Raw genomic sequence first — 18,785 nt, 5'->3', positions numbered from 1 at the left:
GTAGTCTTGTGGACACGCTGGTCTCCGCTCGACACACACACACACACACACATGCGCCTGGAGACATTTCTGCATTTATTGCAGTTTCAAAAACCCAATCTACCGTGGGAATAATGTCTGTTAATGATTGTTGTGTTGATGCAGTAGGTCCAGCATAAAATTCAAGTGTAAGATTTCTGATTGTTACATCCCAATACACCCAATTCAAGATTTACAAATTAATGCCGTACTGTGGAACACATTGAGGAAAGTAATGATGTCTCAATGGAGATAAATAGGCGGCATACTTGCCACCAAAAAAAGTTTCATACCTTTTTACTGAACATAGAGTTAGAGTTTAAGCCAAAAACAAAAAATAAATGGAAAAAGTATTTACATTGGTTTGAAAAAGCAACATCACAAATGCTGCTATTTATCGGGTAATACTAGTCACAACACATTATTCTTTATAAAACCTACTTTGTTTAACTCCTCCCCTTTTATAAGGAACTGTGCTGGTATCTGATGTTGTATTTATATTAGGGAGAATAATCCCATTGACACAATGCATTTTTCCCTTTATTCGCATTCAAATAAATTGATGCATTGATAACATGTTTCCCTTCTCACCGCATGCACACCGTGTTCACAGAGCTTGTAAACGCTTGTTACTCTGGCTCTACCGTACAGACCTCTCTCCTTCAGTGTGTGAGCGGAGACACAGACTCCTCGAGCGCTGCACCATTTGCTATAGGTTTTTGGAGCTCTACACGCACATGGTTTGGGTTTTGATTCACAGTTGGTTTAAATAAGTTGATCTGTGAGTCTCAACACGGAGCAGACGCTCCCTTGGCCCTTGGATTTATTAGACAAGAGAGCCGAGCGTGAAATGGGGATGAGAGAGAAGGGAGGACATGCAGTAAATTGTCAGAGCCGTGATTCAAACTCACAACACTGCGGCATGTGTGCTGCCACCTTAACCACTCCACCACTGGGCAACACATACAAGCCTCTGTTAAATGCTCCACTATAAAAGATCTGCGGTGACTTTATGACTTAAGGCAGCACCTGCTCGTGTTGAACAGGCTCATGTTAAAAGTAGAGCTGGGTTGAAAAAAATCGATTTTCCGATTTTTAATCGATCCGCATATTAATGACCGATTCGTACGTCCAAAGATCGATTTAAAAAAATAATAATTAAATACAAAAAAAATATATATATATATATATAATTTTTTTTTGAAAAATGCTCAACGTTTACATTTTTTACATCATTGAGACATGTTAAAGTGTTAACCTCTTATTCAACATTAAAACATTCAATGTCTTAATTTTCAATTTAATGAATCATAATTAAGAAAAGCAATATGATTGTGATTATTGTAGGTCTGGTCAGATTTTTGAATTGATACCTGCCCCTAATTTACATACATATGTAACAGCACTTTATATTTAAAATATTAAATCTTAAATATTTAATATAAATCAATATTTTTTTATTTGTGTGTTTTAATGGCTTCTCTGGTACAAGAATTACCTTCAGGAATAATAAAGTCAGGTCTTATCTTTTCTTATCACTGTAGTTTAGACCTCAAAAATGAAACGTACTTTTCACAAACAAATATTGTATAAACAACATGATATGAAAATGTATTTCTTATGATAAAAGACGCTTATTTAATGATTACATTTGTACATTTGTTACAAATGTAAAAAAAATTGAGTACTGTTCAAAGCTACCAGAAACACTCCACTCAAGTTTAACTCTTTAAAAATGCTGGTGACAGACGTGAATGATCCACAATCAAACTTCTTATTGTAACACATCAAACGGCAGGAAAGAAAACACTGCCGGCTCAATTGTTTTTGATTGTATGGCTGAGAAATCTAATCCACTTAGAGCCTGCACACTAGACGGGGGACAGTGAGATGGTGGTGTCATGTGACCTACCCATATGTCTATAATACTCTTCAATGCCGCTCCAGGTGTTCTTTTCAATCAGGGCTTTGACCAGGCTCCATGGCTGCTTCCTGTAGCAGATGTCAGAGGAAACCCTGTGCAGCATATAAGCACACAAGGCACGTTACACACAGGAAATAAAGAGAGGGCATTTCAGGATTCAATATGATATTATAGTCATTGTTTTAGACTAAGACGCATTGTCCCCCATTGTATAACTTCCTCCAGTCTGATATGTACTAACAAGTAGGGCTGGGCAATAAATAGATTTAAATCGATCTTTGAATTTGGGGTTCATCTCGATTTGTCTGGAAGAACATTGAAAAATAAGGGGAAAACTAAATGTTGTTTTATGCATTTATAAACTTTTCTTTATGTAACATAAGTATGTACCCTTGCTGAAATAATGAGTGCTTATTGAAGTCTCTGGTGTGCTCCATAGTGTCCCACAGTCTTACCGTAGGCGACTCTTGTGTTTGTTGACGGAGGTGAGGCAGTAGCGATGGACCGTGTAGAAGTAGTCCTGGTACGGAATGCCTGAGGTGATGACTTCTGAGTCCACCACAAAGCACTCGCCCCGAACACTGTCCTTATGTAGCGTCTGCAAACACAAACGCACATCCTCACTGTGGTCAACGATCCAAATACTGGAGTTAACATGAGCTAATAGAATCTCTGTTCACCTGGAGACGGTAGAGACAAGTAATACATTCTACTCTTATGCACAAAAATATTGCAAAAAGTGTAATCGTATCATTATTTACTCAATTTAGTTTTACTATGGACACAGGAATTAAAAATGGCCATACACTAATAGCAACGGTATAATAATATAATAATATATATAAAAATAAATACCAATTGTCCCTAGATAGTACAAAGTTTAGAAGGAAATTTGGATGTATTGAGTCCTCACTAAAATTAAGAAATGTAACAAATATATAAGTTTGCAAATAGAGCAAATCTGTACTTAAACGTTTCACATGAACCCTCCAATAATAATTGTCAAGATATTGGTCAATTTAAAAAAACAAAAACATTTCTGCTCCCTAAAATAACCTTTTTTCCCCCTTGTATTGGTCGACAACAATTTATTATTACATTTTACTTTTGTCATAAAAACACAAATTGCTTTCACTATTCCTTAACAGAAGTACTCGCGATCGATGCCATTAAACATGTATAGTAAAAAGTATGAACTCTACTCCAAACCACATGCATTTTACTTGATTTTAAAGGTGATGGGTAACGAATGACTTAATTTCTAAAGAGAGTTGATTAAATTAGCCAAAATCCTAACAACTGATTATCCATTTCCTGACGCATCTCCCACCTCTACTTGGAAATCGTTTGTAGCATAAAACAAAAAGCTGTTTTAAAAAAGACCAACCAAAACAAAAGGCTAACTTTGGGGTGTAAATCTGAGCCAGTACTGACCTGAGTCTCTACGACAGGAGCCGTTTTGGGACCGAGGGGGTTGTTCAGGGTGATGGTGTAGCTCAGTATTCGACTGGTGCTCCCTGTGCTGTCGTCCTGCTGCCACTCGCCCACTGACAAATCTGAACAAAGACCACAAGAACATCTACTGTAAATAAGAGTAGGCGACACAAACAGAATTAAGAAATACGTTAATCAGGACTGTTTGAAGACGAGCGAGTGCAAAAAGAAAGAAGCCGGAGCTGAGTGAGGACAAAAAAGTGTGGGGCTGCTACGGGAAAAAATGCCTTAATTAGTGCGACACATTGTCCGCGGGGCCTCTCTATGGGGTCGGACAGCCCACACACCAGCTCACGTTCTGTCTACTTCTAAATACAGAATCCAACAGATCTAATAATGACAAAGATACTATTTAAACAATATTGTGGCAATGCATTAGCAAAAAGTGTCTTGTTGAGGTTCAAGTGTAAAATGAACCACCAAAGTGCAGAAATATCACTTGCATGTTTAAACATATCTCCTCCTCTAGTTCCTATTATTATTATAGATTTGCCATAATTCCAGATGGCGAGAAGGGACATATATAGTTCACTTTTAGATATAAGGATATTTTCTTTTTCCATTTAATAACAGACTTAAATCAGATTTGAGTCACTAGTCACACTTGACTTTTGACATGACAAAATTAACTTAGACTTGGGACTCGACTTGGACTTTGAACCCAATGAAAAAATGAATTTTACAGGAACAAACTGGAACATGTTCGTCCTCACTTCTCTATTTGAGACCAGGATAATTATTATTATTTATTATTTTACTCTAGGGAGTTTAGCGTGTTGTGAAGTCACATGGACCCAACCTAGTGATAATACAATGTAACTTGGTTGATTATCTAAGTGTTGGAACAGGGACAGCATATGATTCACACATCTTACGATGCAAAAAGCTTCCGTCGTAATAACGGTAACAGGAAAAACTTGTGTTATTGCTTTCATTTTACAACAAGTTAAAACACGTTCACAGAGTTCAAACCAGAAGGTAAATGGATTATGGGCAGGTCAAAGAAATTACTAAAAATATTACATAGAGCTTTAAAGTGTTACTACGTTGAGCAGTTGGTTAATGGTAGACGCACCAGTGAAGTGTCTCTGGGAAAAGAGGTGTTGGATAAAGTGTGTGTCTGCAGAGAAGAGCAGGTCGTGCAGCTTGTCCACGCTCATGCGGACCACGGTGTTTATGAGCAAACGGCCTCCCAGGTTGGCACAGAAAGACTCCACTTCACCTACAACAGAAAACATGTACAATATAAGCATGAATATTTGTATTTTTACACCGTGGACTCTTTCTATCTAATGGATGGTTCAAGAAACTAATCTGCCTTAGCTGAACAGGCTAAAGTTATTGCATATGAAAACATACATGCTTTGGCTGATCATTAGTATTTAATAAGTGCTAAAACAGAAGGAAGGCATGTGGAAAGACAGCTAATCTGTTGCTGTTATTGAGTCAACAAATCATGAGCTTCGTTACATATTTGTCCTTATCCAAGGGTAGATGTCCCAGATTTTTGACACAATTAGCACTGGCTAGATTATTTCATGGAATGTTTAAAATATAGGTGATAGTAGGTCATAGGCGCTTTAAAGAACCTTGTTTTTAATGTAATCATGTGACCTCCTAAAGGTTTAGAAATGTATCCAAAACAAATTAAAACACCTTGCTTACAGCAGCGCGTTATGATTTTTCTAGTCAGCTTTGGGTAAATGCTCAAATAACTTGTACAAGGTTTCAAAGGAGATATTATGTACACTTGACTAACTTTTATGGGCTTTTGGCTATGTGGCTACAGTGTTTCCTCATCATTAGCAAAGGGACAGTTGTATTTTCATGGATTCATGCATCTTTCAGTAATCCAATATCTGTTTTTAACTAAACCTTAACTTTTCAATTTTCAAAATTCATACATGTAAGTTGTCATATAATCATTTTTCAAAAATGTTAAATGCCATGAAGAGGCGGGGCCTCACATTTCAACAGTTATGAACAAGACAATCTGGTTCTATTTTATCACTACTGACCGATAGAATGGGTGCATAACATGGGCCAGGCATCACTAAGTGGTTAGCGCAACAAGTAGAGCGTTGGGTTGGGACGCAGGGGACCAGAGTTTGAATCCAGCAGTGGCTTCATTGCTCTTTACCCGTTTTGTTGGTTATTTTTGTTGAACTGATGTATGATTGGTTGCATGTAGAAAGTGGGCGGGAGCGTAGAAAGTGTTTACAGCACGTCATGCAATCTGACCAATTTGGCCTTTTCTACATCATTTAACTGAGGTTTTGCAAAAACAAGAGCAGATCGACTGGAAAAAAGAAACATTCAGAATGTGCTGAAAAACCAAGTTTATCTAACGAAGAATAGACAACAACAGCACATGATTGTTCAAACCATGAATTCATTGTGGTTGTCGGTGTAGCAGTGGCTCAAGTTTTATTCATCTCCAAAGCTAAAGCAGAGAAACTACAGGACAAACAGCTCACTGAGGAAGGTGTTTGCTAAAGGTAAGACTGACTTCTGTTTTCTAAGCTGACTAGCCTAGACAGCAGAGCATCAGTGTGTGGACATTAGTGTTGTGAGTTCAAGCCCTGTCAGGTGCATGTTTTTCATATTTGTTTTGTCACTGATTGTTTTAAAGAATATGTACAATTTCTTGAATAACTAAATGTCACCTCTGCTGTTCTGTTCAACGTTTTTTGGAGGGAGGAGCTCTCTCAGAAGGTAAAAAGGCTGCATTTGCCTTTGGAGGGTTATAACCACATCATATTGACCCCCTCCCTTTCTTTTTGGGCTAAGCCCCGGATGTTTAGAATGTCTGGCTCCGCTTCTGGTGCATAAAGCACTGGATGATCATCAACAACAAAGTCACCTTTGACCTCTCGTTGGCTCACGTGAGTGCATCATAAAGTGACACCGGCAGCTCAGTCCCAAGAATCTTCTTGCACGCAGGTTGTATGTGTGGTTGTTGTTCGGCTAAACCGTTTCCACGATTTTGCCTGTTAGCCCTGTGACTGTTGTACAGTAGGTGCTGCGAGTTCGCTCGCCCTCCTGGGGCTGCACAAGTGTGTTGGACCTGTTGTAATTAGAAGGAGGTATATTTCCAGTGCTTTCTAACAATCACATCAATTGATTTAAGAGAATTGGTTTAATTAAGGGATTTTTTCCCAGTGAATCAGGCATTTCATTACCATCCACCCCAACGGGCAGGAACCCAAATGAAGGAGACCGTCACCTCTTTCCTGGAAAGAGAGTATCAAATGGAAGATGCTATATCAAATATCCTGTCTACAATCAGATTTTCCAGATGTAATGCTTTGCAGTGCAGAGAGGCTGTCAGAAGCTATCACAATGTTGCGACACTGTAACGTAGATTCAACCTATTCCATCACTAAGATATTAATATGAGTTCCGTGGTGAAGACAGAAAGATGGTCTGTTAACCTCTTCTTAAGCGCTATCTCAAGGTCAGGTATGTGGTCTGCCCACTCTCAGGATCTTTAGATCCATCGGTATAAATAAACATATTATCAGAGTGCATGTCAATGGTCTTTTTTTGTTTTTTCCTTTTAGATTGTGATGTAAACTAATATTCGAAAGAAAGTTCCAAGGAGCTATGGTTGACAAAGCCACCGGAGGGTTCAGGTTAAGATCACTCAATCCATCTAGTTGTGCCTTTGCATTTCCTACCCAGCTAAAACAACGATCAGCCTCATGATGTTACCAAAATCCTCAAGGAATTTCTGTCACTGGGTGTGTGCTTGTATGTCCTTGCACATATATCCAATAAGCTAACATAAGCTGTAACCTCCTGATCCGTAATAACATTTCTCCCAACTCAAGCTGCATTGCAGAGAAAGGGGAAGTCTTACAACAGATACGCAAGGCTTGGGCTTGCTCTACATGTTTCATTAAGTTAGTTTTAGCTTAAGACATGTAAGAAATACAGCCTAGCCATAATAAATAGTTGCTCTCATAATAGCCCGGTAAATATTCAGAAGTGACCTTCTGCTAGCTCCCCAGTCCTGGCTAGATTCAGCAGATTATTCACCTTTTTGCCTTTATTTGCAACCTTATCAATGTGCTGTCGCCAATTAATCTTTTCATCAAAAGATGACTTCTAAGAATGTCACTTCCATGACCTGTTAAAGTAATTGCCCATATAATTTAAGATACATCCTTATGCCAATTATAAAAATAAATATCTTGAGATTTCTGTACAGACTTAAAATCCCACTTCAGAGTCCACTGCTCAACCTGCTGTAATGCTCTTTGTATTTCATTCTCAATAACTTGAACATTTCTGCCTCTCACCCACAATGCAAATCTTCTGCAAAGACGCTTCTTCCAACAGAATAATCTACACTATATATGTTGAACAAAAAAGGGATGCACACACTTCATTGTGAGATTCCATTTTCTACCTCATAAACATCAGAGCAAACTGTGCCTACTCTGGTTTAAATTAGTCAGCCAGACAAGAAACTTCTTACCCAGTTGAACAACTTTTCCCTTCCAAACTTATGTAACTTGACAAAAAGCCCTTCCTTCCAAACAATATTGCTTTTTCCACATCAAAGAATATTGCAATAACTATTTCTCTTTTAGTCTTGGCTATTTGGATTTCAGATTCTAAACATAATACATAATCCATGGTATTTCTGCCCTTGAGAAGCCACTCTGATGAGTGGAATGCAAATTTGATATCTTGATGGGTCAGATGGGGGTTTTCCTGGTTTTAGAATCGGTACTACAATAGATTGTTTCCATGCTAACAGAATACATCCCGTATCCCAGATGAGAGGTCTTAAAGGTCCCATATCATGCCATTTTTCCCTGTTTCGTAGTCTACCCTAAGGGTATATTTGATAATAATCAGTGTTGTGCAAGACCATAACATAATAGTTATAAAACATCACCCAATTCTAGGACCCAGCTCACAAACCCGTAAATGCAGACTGCTTAGTTTGAGATTCGCCCCCACCCATGCGACGAGTGATCTGTCTCCCCCGCCCACCCCGTGACGTAGCCTGAATATGGTGGGGATGTAAACAGAGGCCGAGACACAACGGCACTCGAGGGGGGCGTGTTACAGGTACAGAGTGCTTCCTGAAGAATGGGCTGCATGCTCCCCTGTTCGTCTGATCATCCGAGGGGAAGGATAGAGACTTCTCTAGCTAAAGACAGCAGGAATCAATCAAAAAAACATTTTGGGCAAATGTATGAGGTACCAATAGCACTGTTAAAAGCTCTAAAATGTCGATTTTGCATGATACAGGACCTTTGAAATTAAACCAAGTATGTTATCAGTTAAATGAGAGAGCATATCATAGCACACCTCATCTTTACCTGGAATCTTCTTGTCTTGCCTTAGAAAGCGCACTTCTTAACTCAAGACCAAACGGGAGGTCAAGTTCATCTTTAGTTGAAGGCTGGGGTTTAATCAATTCAACATTCTGTGCCAGAGTATTATCTCTGAATTGCTTTCTTATGGCCATTACCTTTACTTTTCAGGATCTGAATCTAACTTTTGAACTTGCTCTGCTACTGACCGCTCATGTGACGGTATAAAGCGTATTCGATCCGTTTCCACTTCTCATGGGCTTTGAAGGCAATGACCCATAAACGAGGGTTGGGCCTCGGGCCTCAAAGTCTAAAGACTGAAGTCTAAAGAATGAAGTCTAAAGAATGAAGTCTAAAGAACGAAGTCTAAAGAATGATATCTAAAGAGACCAGCCGCCATAAAACGCCAAAGAAGAAATCTAAAGAATTAAGTCTGAAGAATAAAGTCCAAAGAATAAAGTCTAAGGCCAAAAAAATAATAAGGGAGTCTCCGGTCTGGAGAGACGGGAGATGGCGGAGGAGAGTGGATCGGTGGTCGAAGACGTTCTGGACGGCGTGGAGGAGCAGCCTTTTCTGGCTGCACGTGCCCGGAAACGTAAAAAGTCCCTTAGCTCGTCCGAGGGTTCTGGGAATGAGCAGCAGGATGAGGCTGAAGCTATTGATATCCGGAGTGAGAGCAGAGACTGTAAGGTGATCATAAAGCTTGCACAGGATAGTGCATCCTTTAAGGAGTGGAATTCAGTGGCATTGTCAAAGAGCCTAACTGTAGCTGTGGGAGTGATCAAGAGTGCGAGTGTCCTTAGAGATGGCTCGCTGCTGGTCGTGTGCAAGGACGCGGCTCAGCAACGGAAGGCGATTGGAACTAAACGTCTGGGTGGAAAGGACATTCTTGTGTCTGATGCTGAAAGAAACACGGTCAGAGGAGTTATCGTAGGTGTCCCTACGGCGACGTCTGTGGATGAAGTTAAGGAGAATTTGACTGGAGCTACGGTGGTGGACGCTAGGCGGTTGAAGGTGACCCGGTCTGGGGTAAGATGTGACAGCTTGTCGGTAATGGTAACACTTGAAGGGAGGTGCCTGCCTAGTAAGGTGTTCATTGGGTTCATGTGCCATGACGTTAGGCCATATGTTCCACCGCGTTGCTTTAAGTGCCAGCGCTTTGGGCATATTGCAGCGGTCTGTAGAGGGAGGCAAAGATGTGGTAAATGTGCAGGAGATCACGAGTATGGGAAGTGTGACGTGGGAGCAAAACTGAAGTACTGTAACTGTGGGGAAGATACATAGCATAGCATACATACATAGAACATAGCTCTGCCTATGGGGGATGCAGGTTCAGCAAAAGAGCTGCTGAGGTGCAGAAAATAAAGGTCTCTCAAGGTATATCCTATGCAGATGCAGTCAAGAAAGTTTCAAGTAACGAGTTTAGAGTAAATACAGAGAGAGGAGCCAGCGCTGCTCCCAGCCAGGGCGAAATGAGAAAGGCCAGCGTGGCTCCCAAGAAGTGTGAAGGTTTCAAGAGTGGAGGTCCCAAGTGTGCAGGTTCCAGAATTAATGAGAATACCCTGGTTGTGGATAGAGAGGATTTTGTACTCTTTATGGTGGATGTTGTAAACTGTGCTGCTCAGGCTCAAAGCAGAACTGAAAGGATCAGGATCATTGCTAAAGCTGCAGGGAGATTCCTTGGAACAAAGGAGCTTGATTGGGCAGATATAGAAAACAGGCTAAAGGCGCTAAATGGGAGTCGGAGTGATGGGGGTCTGCTTTTGGGGAGTCAGAGTGATCAGAGTGACGAGATGGGGGTGGTCTCCTGTCCTCGTCCAGTCTCGTAGACGCACGGCTACCAAGCAGCGACATCAGTGGAAATATTAAAGCCTATAGAATGAAGCCTAAAGAATAAAGCTGTACGGTGGAAGCACCGAACGTCAAAGAAGGAGAGGAAGATGAAGAAGAGTCTCCCTGGAATAAAGCCGGTCGGTCTCTGAAACAAACAACAACTATTCTAGTCACAAAGACATATCATGACCTCATGGGCTTTGTAACACCAAAGCAATGGAAGGAGTTCTTTTACGGACTACGACAGAGTCTGAGGACTACGACAAAGTCTGAGGAATACAGTCTGGCGGTAATGCAACAATTGGATGCCAACCGCCATAAAACAACAACAACAACAACAACAATGTGCGTTTCCGGTAACCCGACAGACCTGAATTTCAAAACCCAACCTTAAACATTTTATCGCATATTTACTGGCCGTACGTTTCGAAAATGTCAAATTGTGAGAGAGAATCCAAAAGCTGCGGGAAAAAAAAAACATCTAGTGCCAACCCACTGGCTGCCATGGCCGTGGCGACAGGCACGGCCGGGGGGCAGCAGCGGTGAAGATATTTTGTGTGACAGTTGAAAAGTGCTCACATCACGTAGTGACAATAAGTAAAACTGCTGGAAATAACCATTAGCAAGTGATCCATTTGGTCAATGAGACTCCAAAGTACACCTGGCCACTTGCAAGCAATGGTGCTTTGAAAAACTTTTTTTGACGAGTGGATCTAAAGCTCATCGACCACGCGCGCAGGGCAACAGCGGGTCCACGCCGTGGTCTGCGCCGCGCAGACAACAACAGAGTGTTGCCCCCTCTGTTGTTGTCTGCTAATGTCGCTTTTCCTGTGTGGGAACTATTTTATTCAATATCTGCATACCAATAAGGTCACTTCAATGCAAAGCGCTCACTTCTGAGAAAAGAAAACCGTCTGCAAAACCTGTGCGAGGATTTTTAAATATATATTAAAAAAAGGAAAAAAATCCCACCTACCTGTTTTTTTTTTTTTAATGTTATCAGAAACACGCTATTTTATTTGGCCTGAAGTCTAATAGAGCGTTCACACCGCTGCGTCCAGTTTACATTCAAAGTCTATGTAAACCCGCGTCATGGCCGTCCTGCGTTTTTGCGGCGCAAATCCTGCGTTTTGAGCGTTGGGGGCGTTTGAGCGTCGGACGCAGCAGCCAATCAGAGATTATGCTCGCGGTCTGAACAAGGCTTTAAATGTACAACTACAGTAGGTGTAACCCTTGGATACCAACTGGCATAAAAACACCAAAGAAGAAGAAGGGGCGGCAACTCTGGAGAGTAGAAAGCAAATTCTAAAGTAATTCCACCGCTCGGTAACCATGCATTCCATGATTTTCCCTAGTTGCGACGTTAAGGCAATCGACCTATAGCTTGATGGGTCAGTATCGGTACTACAATAGATTGTTTCCATGCTAACGGAATACATGCTGTATCCCAGATGAGATTGAATAGTCTTAAAAAGTGTGTTATAGGGTTGTGTTCAAAATATCGATACAGCGATATATCATCACGGACTTCGTGATTCAGTATCAATATTTTTTTGTTTAAAAAAGAAGCTTTAAACAAGGTGAAATAGTACTTTTGATATGCCGTTTGTGCCGCCCTCCTCTCGGCCGAGGTGAGAAGGAGCTGTGGACCTGATCAGAAGCTGATCTGTGCAGAAGATGCTGCTGCAGCATGTTCAGACCATGTTAATTGTTTGGCAAGATACATTCAGAACTTTACTAGAATGTGTTCCATATATTTGAGTGTCTGCTTATGTCAGGGGTGGGCAAACTACGGCCCGCGGGCCACATCCGGCCCGTAGGGCCATTCAATCCGTCCCGCCAAGCTTGTCCAAGAAATATTAAAAACATTTTTTTTCTTTTTTTTTTTTTAATTGAAAAATATATTTTTTTTCCTTTCTCTGCACTTGTATCCTTAATAAATAGGACGTGAAATTAATAAAATAATAAATTCAATAGCCTATATTTGACAGAAAAATGATATTTATTTTTTGGGATTTTTTTTCTACACCAATGATCGCGGGCCGGCCCTCCGCTACTTGCCTGGATTCGGATATGGCCCTCGGAGGAAAATAATTGCCCACCCCTGGCTTATGTCATAAAGCAGACACTATATGTTCTTGTATTTTAGGATTGTTGACGCATTTCAACTCATTAACACTTTCACCGATTTCAACAAGTTATACCCCTTTACGATCGCATTCACCGTCTTATGCCGTGTTCACACCGCAGAAGCTGATTCGCACGTTACGCAGAAGTTGGACGCCTGTACATTTAAAGACAAACGCAAATAAGCCGCGTTCTCAACGCAAGGGAGCAGAGCCGAAAATCATAAGCAGATGCAGGTTTGCCGTGTGCGCATGCGCAGTGGAAGTGTTGTCAGTCTGGCTTCTCTAATGGCGAATCAAAGTTGAGACAGTGCCTTTTGCGCATTTGCTTTTCAAAGCCCAAAAATGGAGACGCTCGGCGGCGTGTCTGGATCCACCAGCGATCCGAGTTGAGTCAATACCATAATTTGCTTCAAGACTGGATTAATGTCGCTCTCAGCTGTAGTTTCGTTTGTCCCGGGTCCTGTTTGTTTTCCCGCATTGATGCGTGGATATGTACCAGGACAACTACTACAGGCGCCTGTCCATCTGTCCATCAGGTCAGTACAGAAATATTCACGTCTGAGCGCAATAATAAAGTGTATGTGCTGTGTATGTGCTTGTGGTTGTGTATAAAATCAATGACAAGTACATAGATAGTAAAAATTAAACAGTTTTCATAGCGTTAATATTTTGTTCTAGTGCACCATTTTAAATTCGATTGTGGTATATTTAATTAAAGTACAAGTAAACTAAATTTAGGCTATATAGTTATTTGTTTGTTTTTTTATTCAGATTTCTTGCCACTGGGGATTTCTACCCGACAATCACCAGCAGCTTCAGGGTTTGTGTGTCAAATCTCCTCCATCATCCCTGATGTCAGGCTGTCATCTGGGACTCTCTCATGGCTGTGTCCACAACAGAGGACTGGACGTCCACAACACAGAGGACTGGATGTCCACAACACAGAGGACTGGACGTCCACAACACAGAGAAGTGTTTTTGATAAAGTGTTTTTCATATTTATAGGCAAAGACCACATGCTCACTCAAGATTGAGCCCAAATGCCATGTTGTTTACACAGAATGAGATAAAGTTAAATGAATAAAACAGTGATAAGCTTTTCAGCTCTTAAGTTATCTGTTCTCTTTACTTCTGTACCTACTTCAGTGACAGACTGATCCACCCTCGCTGTGTGAAGGAAAGGTTTCGCAGGTCTTTCCTTCCTGCTGCTGTCAGACTTTATAACAAACACTGCTAGCCCTGAACACGTGCAATACTGATGTAACCATGTGCAATACCTGTAAATAAGAGTGTTCTATTTTGTTTTTATTCTGTTTACTTACCTGCTAATAGTATTACCTAGTCTTGTGCTAGCTATTTTTACTTTATTTTATTCTATTATCATTATTTTATTATCTTATTTTTATTTTTATCTTTTTATTTTTTTATTTATCTATTTTATTTCCCAAGAGTTCTATTAAGAGTGTTTTTTTTTTTGAAACTTCCTATAATTTGTCCTTTCCTCCTGTTCTACTGTGTTGTAACAACGAAATGTCCCCTTGTGTGGACTAATAAAGGATTATCTCATCTTGTCCTTGTTTGTTTTTGTTTATGATCTTAAAATGTGGTAAATTAAATGAGTACATCTTTAAATAGCCACTGATTTTCCCACAAACTACCCAATATTATGTATATGAAAAAGGTGCACGTAAACAGGACACACATTTTATAATATAAATTATTTATTTTGTGGAAAAATAGAACAATAAATAATATATATAGAACAATAAATTATATATATATATATATATATATATATATATATATATATATATATATATATATATATATATATATATAATTATAATTAACTATTTGTTATTTTACACATTCTTTTGAATGAGCTGGAACCCTCTGCAAGAGAGGAAGTAGATGGAACATGAGGAGGGTCAGTCCCAGAGCGACTGGAGGACTCTGCCTCCAGGGACCTCTTCCTCGTGGGCCTACAAAAAAAAAGCATATTGCAATTTAGATGGCACAGGTTAAAAAACAAATTGTAATCCAACCAATTGCTTTTACACACCTGTGGGTGCAGCAGAAGGGCCAGCATCCCCTGAAGCAGCAGGAGCAACAGGAGCAGCAGGAGCAGGGGCAGCAGAAGCAACATGAACAGGAACAACAGGGAGGGCTGAAGGCAAATCCAGATTTTCAAAAAGAACATTGTACAGCAGTTATATTTTAGCCCAGTACATTTACTGCAATATTATTCAAACTTTTACTATATGTTGCCAATATCATTTTCCAGTTTCATCAGCTCTTTGACTAACTTCACATTCTTACTAGCACAATCAGCTGAGCACTATAGCTTCTAGAGCACAGCTGATTGTGTAAAGATTTCTTTGAGGCTGTGGGACAATTAAATAGGCCTGACATTAGATTGTAGTCACTAATTTCGCTGTTGGAGTCAGTAATTTAAGTTTTGTATCTACGTAATGTGATCTCAAATGCATCAAAGTATTTTTAAAGTCTCATTTCAAAGTGGATGAGAGCTCTTGTTAGCATTAGCTCGTAGCCTAGCTCTCTGCTAGTTGAGCAGAACAACAAAAACAATTCTTCTGACAGCCCTGCTGCTTCTTCTGGCCCCTTCATGCGTCCCTACTCTTCTGCAGATGTCAAACACAAACCAGCGCAAATTATTTTGACTGCATCAACTATCAACACATAGATTTTAATCATCTCAAAGTTGTGATAACTTACCCCACAGTCCAGTCTCCTCTGATCCTCCTCCAGGCTCGCTCCTTCTTGTATTCCACCAAAGACACGCCATAAAGCTCCTTGTGTTGACACACCGCACTATAGTTTATCGTCTGCCATTGGTGTGGTGCCGGTTCTTCTCGGGGGGAAATGTGTAAGTACATCACCAGAGCGTCATCTCTGATTGGCTGCTGTCCCGCCGCGCCGCAGAAAAGCTCGACAAATCTGAACTTATTTGCGGCGAAAAATATTGAGGCATTGAAGCTTATACGGCCGTCAAAGCGTCTTGAGCGGAAAACGCAAAAGCGCCCCTGCCACGCCGCGCTCCACGCCGAATCGCGCCGCAAATAAGCAGAAATCACGCTTTGAATGTAAACTTTGAATGTAAACTGGATGCTTATGCCGCACCGGTCTGAACGCGCCATTATTGCTGCTGTTGCTTTTGACATTTGTACATCTTGTACTTTTTCCAGTATTTGCTTATATTTGTTCAACTCATTAACACTTTCACCGATTTCAACAAGTTAAACCTCTTTACGATCGCTTTCACCGTCTTAGGGGGGCTATTGCTTTTGACATTTTTACATACTACTTAAAGTAAATTGCTAATGCTAACATTAATGCTAATGCTAACATTAATGCTAATGCTAAGCCTAATGCCTGCCTGGTAAGGTGTTCCTCGGATACATGTGCTATGGCGTCAGGCCATTATGTTCCACCGCCCCTGCTTCTCTTAAAGTGCCAGCGGTTTGGGCATATTGCAGCGGTCTGCAGAGGGAAGCAAAGATGTGGTAGAGGTGCAGGAGATAATGAGTATGGGAAGTGTGACGAAGGAGCAAAGCTGAAGTGCTGTAACTGTGGGCAAGAACATAGCTCTGCCTACAGGGAATGCAAGTTTAGGAAAAGAGCTGCTGAGGTGCAGAAAATTAAGGTCCCTCAAGATATATCCTATGCGGATGCAGTCAAGAAAATGTCAAGTAACGAGGTTAAAGTAAATAAGGAGAGAGGAGCCAGCGCTGCTCCCAGCCAGAGCGAAGTGCAGGCTAAAGGCGCTGAATGAGAGTCGGCGTGACGGAGGTCTACTTTTGGGGAATCAGTGTGATCAGAGTGAAGATCTGGAGGTGGGGGCGGTCTCCTGTCCTCGCCCAGTCTAGTAGATGCACGGCTACCAAGCAGCGACATCAGTGGAAATATCAAAGCTTAAAGAATCAAGCCTTAAAGAATAAAGCTGAACGGCGAAAGCACCGAACATGAAAAAAGGAGAGGAACATGAAGAAGAGTCAGCCCTGGAATTAAGTCAGGTCAGACTCTGAAAATAAAGTCTGGCGGTAATGTAACACTTGGATACCAACCGCCATAAAACAACAACAACAGCTCATTTTGGTTATAATCTGACCTCAGCTGTTGGTGTGCAGTGATGTGCCCTTCAGAAACAAATCCAGTTGATGAACAAGTGAATTCTGTCATAGATTTAGGTACAGAGAACTCTTACATGGATGAAACGGATCAAGGCCAATGATGTTTACATGAGGAGGTGCCAGTGAAAGGTGTGAGGAATCGTACAAAGAATCTGACTGAATCTGTCTGTGAAGCACAGCCTGTTTTACTTTGCACTAGTCTGAATCAACCTAATGAACATCTAACAGAAAACGTGGTTCCTGAAAAATTAAGAGTACTACATGTGTGTAAGAGTACTAACAAGAATAAAGTCTTTCCTTTTATGTAAGAATGCAGACACTCGCAATGGCTTCAGCCATTGCACATTATCTAGTTCTATTTGGATCAGTTGGTTGGATGTATGAAGTTATTAGAGCATAATGGATATATAAATAAGTGCTTTGTGGATAAACATGAAATTTCATCCATTTTCTTATCCAGAGTAAAAACATTACCCATTTGGTAAATTTTCAAGACCCCTTTTTCAAAAATGTATCAGGATACGTATCGTAACGAGGGAATTGTATTGGAATATACAAGTATCGGGATACGTATCGTATCGTGACCCCTGTGTCAGGATATGTATCGTATCACAATGGTCTTGGCAATACCCAGCCCTAGTGTGTTATCAGTTAAATGAGAGAATATCATAGCACACCTCATCTTTACCTGGAGTCATTGGTCTTGCCTAAGAAAGCGCACTTCTTAACTCAAAAAGACCAAACGGGAGGTCAAGTTCATCTTAAGTTGAAGGCTGGGGTAATTCAACCCCAGAAGTCTTCATCTTCTTCTTTGGTGTTTTATGGCGGTTGGGGGGAGAAGTCTAAAGAATGAAGTCTAAAGTCGAAGACGTACAATTAAAGTAGGTGGCGGTAATGTAAGAGTTGTTTTTTTCTCTCTCCCTCTTTCTCTCCTCGGTTGGTTTTTTTTTGTTTAAAAAAAAAAAAAACGGTATAATGTGCAACACATACTTTAAAGGCGTACATCTATAGTAGGTGGCGGTAAATGCACCTTTTTCAGTTGCCAACCGCCATTAAAAGCAACACAACAACAACAACAACAACGAGTCAGTGCCGCGCAGAAAGCAGACAGCAGAACCCTGTCAACAGGTCTACAGTGGGACAAGCACTAGGTATGCATACCTAAACCCACGTTCAGGTTCAAGTCCGGATTCGAATCCAGAGGTTTAGGTTCAGGTCCGGATCTAATGAGTCCGGCTGAACTCATGCCATTTTTGCAGAATGTTACAACAGCATAACACAAGTTACTTGACACTTGAACAAGGACGACTATCAAACACAAGGCTTAACAGCAGATTGAAATGAACTCAACTTGTCTGCTTCATTCACTGTTTTTAACAGAAGTTGCAACTTACAAATCACAAGCTACTAGCTAGCAGGTAAATTGTAGCTTAACTAACAGTTAGCACACATTCATGTGTTTTACTTGAGGAACAACTTCTGAACAAGAGCATGTTGAGTATTGTTGACAGGGTCAGTCTGGATCAAGGGTCAAAAGCAGCTGTTTCATCTGATACAATGTTTTGCCTTTAGATACATTTCCACTCTCATTTTGCAGATCCATTAGTATCCAAAGTCAGGTAAAAACCTTCAAACAGACAATACACCAGTGTAAATAATTAAGTGACAGTGTAAAATAACAAGAGTTACAAAAACAAGCATAAAAGTCAACTATAAAGCAATCAACTTAGCAGTATCAAAAGTTGAATATGAAAATATTTTACACAACAAATCAAAATAATACATCATATTAGCAGCATTAAACACCAGACCATATTTAACAACTGTAGAATACAAATACAAAATACTATTACAAAATATAAACTCCAATTAATTAATGCAGCAATCACGCAATATTACTTTG

The 18,785-nt window shown here is 40.4% G+C and overlaps 1 protein-coding gene across 3 annotated transcripts in view; it reads right to left on the bottom strand.

Moving 5' to 3' along the window:
- Nucleotides 1-18,785, bottom strand: part of gramd1a (GRAM domain containing 1A) — a 53,207-nt gene that overhangs the window by 9,221 nt on the left and 25,201 nt on the right. For all 3 annotated transcript variants that reach the window (XM_072460114.1, XM_072460115.1, XM_072460116.1), the window contains 4 exons: nucleotides 4,512-4,658; nucleotides 3,377-3,498; nucleotides 2,398-2,540; nucleotides 1,931-2,034 (listed from right to left, as the gene is read on the bottom strand). In XM_072460114.1, the coding sequence (XP_072316215.1) occupies nucleotides 1,931-2,034; nucleotides 2,398-2,540; nucleotides 3,377-3,498; nucleotides 4,512-4,658 (516 nt within the window). The remainder of the gene's footprint in view (nucleotides 1-1,930; nucleotides 2,035-2,397; nucleotides 2,541-3,376; nucleotides 3,499-4,511; nucleotides 4,659-18,785) is intronic.

The sequence above is a fragment of the Eucyclogobius newberryi genome, unplaced genomic scaffold (assembly GCF_026437365.1).
Source record: "Eucyclogobius newberryi isolate DKJ021-1_F unplaced genomic scaffold, fEucNew1.0.hap1 SCAF_3, whole genome shotgun sequence".
Lineage (NCBI taxonomy): Eukaryota > Metazoa > Chordata > Actinopteri > Gobiiformes > Gobiidae > Eucyclogobius > Eucyclogobius newberryi.
The sequence above is the reverse complement of the archived record's forward strand: the minus strand, read 5'-3'. Positions and strand labels throughout refer to the sequence as shown.